The sequence below is a fragment of the Syzygium oleosum genome, unplaced genomic scaffold (genome assembly GCF_021117445.2).
Source record: "Syzygium oleosum isolate NSW1041296 unplaced genomic scaffold, Sole_v2.1 Sole_v2.17, whole genome shotgun sequence".
Taxonomy (NCBI): Eukaryota; Viridiplantae; Streptophyta; class Magnoliopsida; order Myrtales; family Myrtaceae; genus Syzygium; species Syzygium oleosum.
This window is the reverse complement of record NW_026607501.1, coordinates 3,454,883-3,465,905: the sequence shown is the minus strand read 5'-3', so window position 1 is coordinate 3,465,905 and position 11,023 is coordinate 3,454,883. Positions and strand designations below refer to the sequence as shown.

General features: G+C 41.0%; 1 protein-coding gene across 1 annotated transcript; it reads left to right on the top strand.

The window, feature by feature from the left end:
• Positions 1-3,629: 3,629 nt before the first annotated feature.
• LOC115676712 (organic cation/carnitine transporter 3-like) lies at positions 3,630-5,164 on the top strand. The gene is made up of 2 exons (XM_056319299.1): positions 3,630-4,194; positions 4,320-5,164. Exons 1-2 carry the CDS (start codon positions 3,630-3,632, stop codon positions 5,162-5,164), a joined length of 1,410 nt encoding a protein of 469 aa, XP_056175274.1.
• Positions 5,165-11,023: the final 5,859 nt, after the last annotated feature.

Sequence of the window (11,023 nt, the reverse complement as noted above, 5' to 3'; positions counted from 1 at the left end):
ACTGGAACGAGTCACAAGGCGCACAAAGCTTGATTTGGTGGTTGAATTGATTTGGACGTTGGACAGTTTGTTCTTTAGGGTGCTGATTCACAAGTGATCATTGCGTTAGGCAACCATTATAATATAATCACCTGTTTGCTGGATTCTTTCAAAGCAGTACGTGTGTGCTTAGATAAAATAATGATCATTGGTCCTTTTTGGCTTCATTCGCCTATAAAAATGGTGGAGGTTGAAGGGGCGTTTTCACACGATAATGCATGTCCCAAGTGATCTCTTCCCCACATGCTGAACATACATTTATCTGGGTTAGGGGAATCTCCTCCTCCTCACTCAAGACATAAAATATGACTTTGACCCTCATAAACACTCAATCAAAAGAACCTACCAATGCTGATCTTATATGCTGATGAAGCTGTAATTCGGTGACTATGTCTAAACTAATCACGCCGACGGCACCAGAAGTGGAAACTACGTGGTGCATTAAAACTAATCTCCAGTTGTCAACATGGATGTTCTTGATTCGTGGCAATGTGTGGCCTTCCTCGATCAGTACAGCTGCTTTATATTTGTAATTGTATGGTTCTGATTAGGTCAAATTCATCATCATTCGACAGCTTATTTCCAGCATTTGTACATAGATAGAACAGACCCAAATAAAAAGTTGAATTAAAAACAAGCTAAGGAGAGGGAAAGGACTGACTGCCAATCCCGTTTTTTAGAATGTTCTAATGTTAGACTTACCATTCATATTACTTCTTGATTTGTTGTACTAACTACCTTGACTTTGAAGAGAGACAGATGCAGCCTACAACTTTTAATCAGTCTTAGTACTGTGTTGTTCAAATTAGCCCACAAAAAATTGTAGAGAGAGAGAGAGAGGAATTGGTAAAAATGTTTTGTTACCAAGACCAAAGCATATGATAGGTTTATAAAAAATAAAAGACAGTATATAAAGTGATATATGCTCAGTTGATTGCGTGAGCAATAGTTATGTAGATACATATGTGCTGGTTGATGGGACTTTTCAGCAATATGTGAGGCGTGTATCATTCATTGTGAACCAATTGACTTTCTTTTCTTAAGGGATACTACACCCTCAAATCATGCAAGACTAATTGATGGAAGATAGCATTTTTTATTTCCAAGGATCACATGAACTCATCTCATTATTTTCATTCGTTAGTGTAGCACTACTCTTATTTTATTTTCCCTTTGGTTTTTTAATGCGTCTATCTCTGATCAATGAATCTATTTGACAGTTTCTCTAACAATGCATAGGTTGGTAAAAGGTTGAGGTAGTCTTTGAACATTAAGAAGTTATAGCACTCTTGACTTTAGGAGATCCCACATATTCCACTTCCAATTGTTAGGGCTTTCATCATGGAAAGAGCTAGGTAAAAGGTTGAGGCAGTCTTTGAACATTAAAAAACTATAGTACTCTTTGAGTTTATGAGATCCCAGATATTCCACTTCCATCGGCAAAATTACTATAAAAGTCCTAAACCTATTACAGTTGTATCAATTCAGTCTAAAACATTTTTTTTTTACCAATTGACTCTTAAACTTTTTACATTTGTACCAATTCAGTCTATCCGACCAACTTTGGCTGGAAATCACTGATCAAGTGACGCTACCAACACTAACGTAGATAATTTTTATAATTTTTTATAGTTTAAATCATTTTCTTTTGGGGTTAATACCACAAAAAACCCCAAATTGGCACGCGTGTGACAATTTTACCCCGAACTTTTTTTTACCATCAAAAACCCCAAACTGGTACACCTGTGACAATTTTACCCCAAACATACCACAAAAAACCCCAAACTGATACACTTGTGATAATTTTACCCTGAACATACCACAAAAAATCCCAAACTGGTACACATGTGACAATTTTACCCTGAACTAAAATTTTAATATTATTTTTTACTTTTTCGATTTTTTATTAATTTTTTTGTTTTTTCTTTTCTTCTTTTTTTCTTCATCTTCAATCTTTGGCCGGTCACCGGACCGGCGACCGGCCAGAGGTGGAAGCTGGCGAGGTCGACCCCGATAGCTGCTGGCGAGGCTCGACCTCGCCGGCGTCGGGCGAGGACCACCTTCGCCGGCATCGGGCGACCCTCGCCCGACTCCTCGCCAGACGTCGGCGAGGACAGCCCTCGCCCGACGTCGGCGAGGGCGGCCCTCGCCAGCGCCGGCGAGGTTGAGCCTCGCCAGCAGCCGGTGGGGCTGACCTCGCCGGCTTCCGGCGACCGGCCAGAGGTTGAAGATGAAGAAAAAAAAAACAAAAAAATTAATAAAAATTCGAAAAAGTAAAAAATAATATTAAAATTTTAGTTCAGGGTAAAATTGTCACATGTGTACCAGTTTGGAGTTTTTTGTGGTATGTTCAGGGTAAAATTATCATAAGTGTACCAGTTTGGGATTTTTTGTGGTATGTTCGGGGTAAAATTGTCACAGGTGTACCAGTTTGGGGTTTTTTGTGGTATGTTCAGGGTAAAATTGTTACAGGTGTACCAGTTTGGGGTTTTTGATGGTCAAAAAAAAAGTTCAGGGTAAAATTGTCATACGCGTACCAGTTTGGGGTTTTTGGTGGTAAAAAAAAAGTTCGGAGTAAAATTGTCACACGCGTACTAGTTTGGGGTTTTTGGTGGTATTAACTCTTTCTTTTATTTTATTTTTTCCTCTCTTTTTTTCTGTTTTTTCATTGTGGTCGGCAAGGCTGGACCTCGTCGTCGAGCGAGGTCATGCCTTACCCAGCCACTGGCGAGGGCAACCCTCGCCAGAGGCCGCGAGGTTGAAGACCGCGAGGACCGGCCTCTCAACCTCTAGTGAGAATTGAGCCTCGCCCAACCCCTAGCAGCCCTTGCTAGAGGCCGCAAGGTTTGATCGGCGAGGGCTGGACCTCGCCATCACTAGGTGAGGTCCACGTCAGTACTGGTGGCGTCACATCAACGATTTCCGGTCAAAATTGGTCGGATGGACTAAATTAACTTAAATGTAAAAGGTTTATGACTTAATTGGCCAAAAAAAAGTTTAGAACTAAATTGACACAGTTGCTACTAGTAAAAAAAATTTGGTAAGTTTTCCCACTTCCAATTGTTAGGTCTTTATCGTGGAAAGAGCTAAGTAGCAGCCCAAATCAAATAGGGCTTAGAAAACCTTCAATGATTCCATCAGGTTAGGGCTTTTTTCTGAGCCTTAAATCCATATGAGTGCACCAATTTGCAATGCATGAAACTTGAAAGCTACAAAAGGGCCAACCCATCCATCTTACTGATATTTTTCCTTGTACACATTGAGAGAGGCATCACAAGTGCTCCACTAAAATTTAGTGGACACTTGGATTAAATCACCCACAGTGTAATCAATTAGGTCTGGTGTGGTTTTAATATGTAATTGACATGATAAAATGGGTCATCAAAGGCTCGAGAATATTGTTAATGGTTAGCGTATTGGGCATGATGTTTATCCCCTCACTGCCTTTCCTTTCCACAATTCTCCACCGTGCATATAACAATTGTGGCGTATTCCATTCTTCAAGTCCACATCAAATACATCTAAGATCTCCCAGCACTAAAATGCACATATGAACAACACAAAGCAACAAAACCTTAGTGCAACATTCAATGGCCAATTCAACTTCACCTCTTCTCTCGAAATCCGACTCATCGGAGCTGGAAATTCCAGACGCCGATGCAACCCAACCCAATTTGCTAGACGAACTGGTCGAATGGTGCATCGGAGGGCTCGATTCTAGGCAGATCCTCCAAGCCATGCTTGTTTCGCTGGCTTGGTTCTTCGATGGACAACAGGCCTACATCAGCGACTTCACCGATGCCGAGCCGACGTGGCACTGCACCGGCACGGCTAATACGACATGCGACTCGAGCTCCGATGTCTGCGACCTCTCGGACAGTTCATGGGCTTGGGATGGGCCTGCTTACAAGTCCATCATATCGGAGTGGGCCCTCGAGTGTGCAAACTACTTCATCACGGGCCTGCCCACTTCATGCTTCTACTTGGGCTGCCTGATAGGCGGTTTTGCATTCGCCACCCTCGCCGACTCCTCCCTCGGCCGTAAGAATTTGCTCGTCCTCTCGTGTTTGATAATGTCATTAGCCGCTCTAGCGACCTCATTTTCCCCCGACGTTTGGGTGTACTCGGCCCTACGGTTCGTGAGCGGGTTCGGACGTGCGTCGATCGGCACATGCGCCACCATTTTGTCCACCGAGATGGTCGGGAAAAATTCAAGAGGGCTAATCGGGATGATGGGCTTGTTCATCAACACGTTGGACTACTGTCCTTGCCGGCTATAGGATACCTCCTTAGAGATGCTTCATGGAGATATCTCTACGTCGCGACCTCCACACCCGCGCTCATCTACACTTCGGTGACTTTCTTCCTCGTAAGGGAGTCCCCGAAATGGCTCTTCATGCAAGGCCGCGACAAGGAAGCCCTGGCGACACTGACCAGATTCGCGCCGCCGACAAAGCACAGTAGACTGAAACAGTACCTATCGAGGTTGCTCCACGAGCAAGAAACTACGAAATCGGGCCTCTACTCTTCATTAAAGTACATTCTTGACCGGCGATGGGCTTCAGCACGGCTGTTGAAGGTGATGGCACTCGGGTTTGGCACGGGGATGATGGACTACGGCATATTGTTGGGGGTGGGGAACCTCGGTTTCGACCTTTACCTAAGTGTCACCTTCAATGCCTTGGTAATTCTACCTTCGTATGTGGCTTCCTACTTCTTGATAGACAGATGGAAGAGGAGAGATTCAGTTCTCAGCTTCACCATGCTCAGCGGGTCACTCAGCATAATCTGTGCAATTTTGGGAAGTGGGAGCTTATTAGAGATAGGGTTCGAGCTGGGCTCGTTCTTTTGCACGTGCGTGGCGTACAACGTGCTCCTGATCTACACCATCGAGCTGTTCCCCACGCGTGTGAGGAACTCGGCAACGTCCATGATGAGGCAAGCTGTGGTGCTTGGGGTGCTGTTGGATCCAACGTTGATTTCAGCTGGGAGAGACATGAGGTGTTTGACGTTCTTGGTGTTTGGAGTGACCATCATTTGCTGTGGTTGTATGGCTGTGTTCTTGCCAGAGACTCTCTGTGATGCCTTGGATGAACAAGAGCAGAGAATCACCACAACTTCATGAGATTGACTTCAGTTTATACATTTCCCTTTTTTTTTCCTGAATGTAATAAAAAGAGTTTATAGTCACTTAAGTATGAGGCCATGGATTAACTTGGGGTTGTTTGAAGCTTCTTCTTTTTATTTTTATTTTTGTCTCCTCTGGACACAATATTGTGATAATTTGAGAGTGTCCTAGGATCAGAATAAATCATCTCATAAAAATTGAGATAATCATCCAAAAAGTTCGAAAATTATTGTATAATAGTCAATTCAGTCCAAAACTCTTTAATTTGGCAAATTTAGTCCTAAATATTTTGACAATTTGTCAATGTAGTCCTTTTAGTCAATTATGGCTAGAAAACATTAATGTAGACGCTAGTCATCCTACGTGGCATGGCTGGTACCAACGCAAACAATTTTTTGCAATTTTTTTTAAAATTTTCTGAATGTTTTCTCTTTTTTTTTCTTTTTTTGCCTTTTCTTTTCTTTCCTTCTGCTTTTTTTCTTACATCCTTCTACCAATTGAGGGCCATAGGCAAGGATCGCCCTCGCTAGTCACAGCCCTCACCGGATCTAGGCAACCTTCGTCGACTATTACAGAGGCCTGGTGACTGACAGAGGGAAATAGGGAAAAAAAATTCAAAAATCGTCTTAGTTAGTGCTAGTCATGCCACGTAGGACGGCTAGCGCTGACATAAATGATTTTTGCAAAATTTTCTTTTCTTTTCCTTTAGATGAGCTATTTGAAGGAATCTTTCATTATATGGCCTCTAAAGCTTCTACGAATATATTTTCCTCTGAGTTTTAACAAGAGGAACCACAAACAGCTCTTCCCTTTCTATTCAAAGAAAGAGATGGGGAGAACCATCACTTGGAACACCCAAAAAGCTTGGAAAATGCCTTTTCTGAGTCGCCTACCTATCTGTGGCTGTGCCACGTAAGACGGTTGGCACTACACTGATAAGACCGCCACATCAGCTATTTCCGGCCAATTACAAACAAGAGAAAGGTTTGAATGCACCCCTCTCCCATATATGTATAAATAGAATAAACCATTTATACATAATGATAAAGGGATCCCCCAATGACCATAGGAAATGACTAGAAAATTGAAGAAAATTTTTAATAATTACCAACTTGATCTTGTTGCCCCCAGCAATAAATGTGCATGAACCATTTCCCAAAGTACGTGTCCGGAAAGCCCAAAGTCTCGATAGTTAGCTCTCGGTCAGCAAACTATCAAAAGTTTCATGACTAAATTGGCCAAATTAAAAAGCTTAGGCCTGAATTGGTCATCATACAATAATTTTGGAAAATTTTAAATAATTTTCCTCGTAAAAATCTAATCCAATTGACAAGGACTGGGCATGAATATGTGGAGCAGCTGGACGAAGAAATGTGTTTGGCATTTGTACATACTCCACCGCACATTTTGGTCATAGACAGAGTGATGCTATGCCTTTACATATATTGTAAGTTGATCTTTATATCTGGAACATTAGTCTTTTGCTTTATTTGTGAGTGAATATTCAATCAGAGAAGGAAAGAAGTCAGTTGAGCTTATTAGAGAGACTTGTTATTGTCTAACCTAAGTTACACAAAAGGAAAAAAGAAATTTGAGAAACGCTAAGCATATGAAGATCGATTTACAAAATCATCAAAAGAAAAGAGAATTATTGAGACTCAAACATTGCTCAATAGAAATTAACTTAACAATTCCCACGCATCAGGAAAACCCCACCTCAAGCGAGACTCACCGTCCTTGGCGTTTCTCACCTACGGCACCCCACCACCACTCCGGCGACTGTCCACCATGACGGTCCCTCACTCCAGCGTCCTCAAGTATCCTCGCCAGTGCCTTTGCTCGCGACTTACTTGGAAGGCTAGGGCTCACCACCTCATCCGTGGCTCCCTCTCTTTTTAAGTCGGTTTTCCAGCTTTTCTACCATCATCGAATCATCTTTTGGTTCCTCTCTCCACTTCACTTTTGATTACTCATTCTCAGCCTCCATTGTTCCACGATCTCTCTCTTGGTTGACTCTTAACTATGCGTTCATCAAATGTTTGATGAAACACCCGAGAGAGATCCTCCTCGCCTTCGTTTTGGAATTTTGCTTAATATAAGAGGTGATGTATGTTAAAAGTCATCAAGCTCCCGAGGCCGATTTCCTAGAGACTACTTGTTGACGACAGTGGTTGAGAGGGTCTGAGTCATTGCGTACACGAGGAGTCTGTCGGAGATTAGATATTAAAAGATTTTCAAAGATTTTCAACAAAAAGGATTTTAAAAGATTTTCAATTCTATCTTAGGTTGCAGATTTTCAAATATTTCAAATCGTATCTTAGGTTGCACCAAACATTTGATGGGATATTTTTACAATCCGGATGATATTTGAAGGAATTCGAATCCCCCTCCCAATCCGAATCCGAACAATCAAACGCAGCCTCATAGTCTGTGAAAACACATCTTATGCTGATTTGATAAACTAATGTTTGTTACCTAGCATTAGCTCAAAAAATTTGAAGGACACATTTTTACTTCACCTATTTCACTTTGATTTGGCCATCGGTCTCACTCAAACATTGCTCAACAGATAACCTGAAATGTAATCTTTCTCATGTGGCAAAAAGAAATTATCCTTATCAACTATTTCTTGAAATGCTGTCTTGATTTGAAGTGGTTTAAATGGACTTGGAAGGTGATTCTGGGTACAAAATGAGAAGCTGAGAGCAACGGGACATGGGAAATTAGGGCTTTTATGATGGGATTTGTTGCGAAAACAAGTGATCAAATAATAAAATAGATCGCCGCAGGGTGACTTAACCGGTGGCACGTGTGTGGTGGCTAGCACGTGTCTCCCCCAGGGTTTACTCCCCGGCTGTCGGCCGTGCGGGGGTTCCCTGGGTTACCAAAAAAAAAAAAATATAATAATAATAATAATAATAAAATAGATAGAACAAGGAAATAAATCGGATGCTAGATTTACGTAATTCGGTCGGGTGAACTACGTTCATGAGGAGAACATCAAAGAATTTCATTATGGATTAAGCCTTACAATGGATATTACAACCACGCTTGAGTCACTCAAACACTCTCAGTGTTCCCAGTTCTCAATTACACCCAATAACTCACACAGTGTTTAGTCCCATAATTCCTCATGAAATATCTCTCAATCTCATGAAGGAATTACAAATCTTACCACAAGATTTAATCGACTTCAACATTAAAAGCTCTTGGTGTAATTGCACAAACGAAACCCACGGAGAAAAAAAAAACTTTGCCAAGCAATCAACGAAAACGGCACTTCAACTTCTCCGTGTATTCATCAACAACGGTTCTTCAACCTAAAGACGTCATGGTTACTTTGACATTTATGCAAACAAGCCACACGAATTGGAGAAAGAAACTAAATCTCAGTGAGATTCGATCAACCAAGTACAAGATTTGGATTTTCCTATTTCGTCTTTTTCTTTGGCTGACTTCACCAATAGGGTGATATAATTTGTGTGCCCCTTCTTATTTTATTTCACGACCAAGAACCGTATATTCCCTTTTACATGACCATTTACCACTTCACTTCGGCCCGGGTTTTAATTGACGAGCTCAAATTCCAAACATATTTTAACAATCTCCATCTTTGCTCAACATTTGAGCCAATTCGCAATCGCTTCGCTAAAAAAATTTAAACTCCACTACTACTACTCTCCCACAGCCCCTCACGGGCTCAACCACCACAGACGCCTTCCAAGTCCAAGGTTCACTTAAACTTCATCATAACCGTGGACCTCATGAGAACATCAACTTCACTTGCATCTTTAACTACTTCACAAGGATTTTCCAACACAACATCCTTTACCACAAATAAAACAAAACCACCATTGCATACATATATGTCAAGAGATCAAATACGCACATTGTCAAACTCATCAATTACAGCAATTGTTTACTCTACATGATCCACATCGCTACAAGCACCATCTGTGTAGATTACTTCACTAACACCCACTACCTCGGGAGTTTTTGGTCGTATCTCTACCTCAAGCTGAACATCACCAAGATCCGTATAAACACTACTATAATCACTCCTAATGAGAAGTACTGGAGACTGGTCAAATGTAACTTCTCTACTGACAACATGTGAATTTAATTTTGGGCACTACAACTAATAACCCCACTCACCTTGTGCATAGTCTAGGAACATGCACTTTCTTGCCCTCCCATCAAGCTTACCATCACTCGCTCGAACATAACATGGGCAACTAAATATTCTAAAAATAAAATAATCAGCAACGTTACCTGACCACACTTCTTTGAGAGGCCAATATCCAATCACAATCAATGGGGATCTATTTACCAGGCAGCTCGTCGTACTAAGCGCATATGCTAGGAATCTTCTAGCCATACCAGCACTAGAGAGCATTCTTATGGGTCGTCTCCAGTAATGTTCTGCTGATCAACTCTACAACTTGTTGTGGTTCTCTAGCACTAATGTAATGTCTCACTAGTTTTCCTTCATGCAGAATTCATTTAACAGCTCCGAGTAAAACTCCAAGCTATTAGTTCGCAACTGCTTGATCATTTTATCAGTTTCCTTTTTAATCAAAGCTCTTATTGCTTGATCCTAATAACGGCATCAAACTTGTGCATTAGTACAAACACCATTTCCCCAAGTAGTCGTCCACAACTATTAACATAAATTTGGCACTATTCCTTGAAGGAAATCACGATAACCTGCGAATATCCAAGTAAATTAACTTTGCAATCTCAATGATTTCTCTAACAGCGGTACTGAACTGCATTTTCTGTCGTTAATCTAAGTCACAGCACCTGCACACATTTAGTTTGTCAGTTACATAACCACATAGCAAATCCCTTTAACTTAGAACCTTTAAGCTTTTCTTGCTAATGTGTCCCAAATGTATATGCCACAAATCAGACTCACGAACAAATGCATCCGACGTCTCCACGACGAATTTTGTCACTGTCTCACCTTAAACCTCACATAGGCCACTATGTTTGATTCCTTTTATTATCACATTGGCACCTCAAACAACCTTAAGAATTCCACATTCTGAGTTATATCGACACCCAACTAAATCCAAGGCACTCAAAGAAATAAGGTTTTTCTTCAACTTTGGAACATGCCTCTCTTTAGTCAATGTCCTCACAATACCATAATGCATTCTAATTCTAACATCCCTAACAACTACAACACCACACTCAGCGTTGTTCCCCTATTATACTTTACAACTATCCACGCATTGATAAATAGTAAACTAGCTCCTATTTGGTGTAGCATGAAACAAACATCCATAATCCATAATCCATTCGCCAAACGATGAATCCTTAGTGACGGACAAGATATGATCAGCACCATACGAATTACTATCAGCTTTAACTGCAACATTATCTATAGACTCAACTCTAATTCCCTTACCCTTATTATTCTTCTGCTTAAGGCAATCCATTATAAGATGCCCCCTCTTGTCACAGCTCCAACAAACACCACCAATCTTAGACTGACTATGTCTGTTTAGGTTTATACTATTTATGCTAACACGAGTATTAGTTCTTCCTCTATTTTTACCTACTAAAGCAGTAGATATAGATACACCGGATTCTGTTCTACGGATATCCTCGCTCAGAATCAAATCACGAATCCCATCAAACATCAAACTTATTGACCCAAAGGAATTACTAACTGTAGTAATAGTAGTATTCCAACTATCAGGCAATGATAATAATAGAATCAAAGCATGTACCTTAGTTTCAAAGTCAATCTCAACTGAACTTGATTGACTAACAATCACATTGAATTCATTGATATGATCTACAACTGACGCACATTTGATCATCTTCAAGTTAAAAAGATGTCGCATA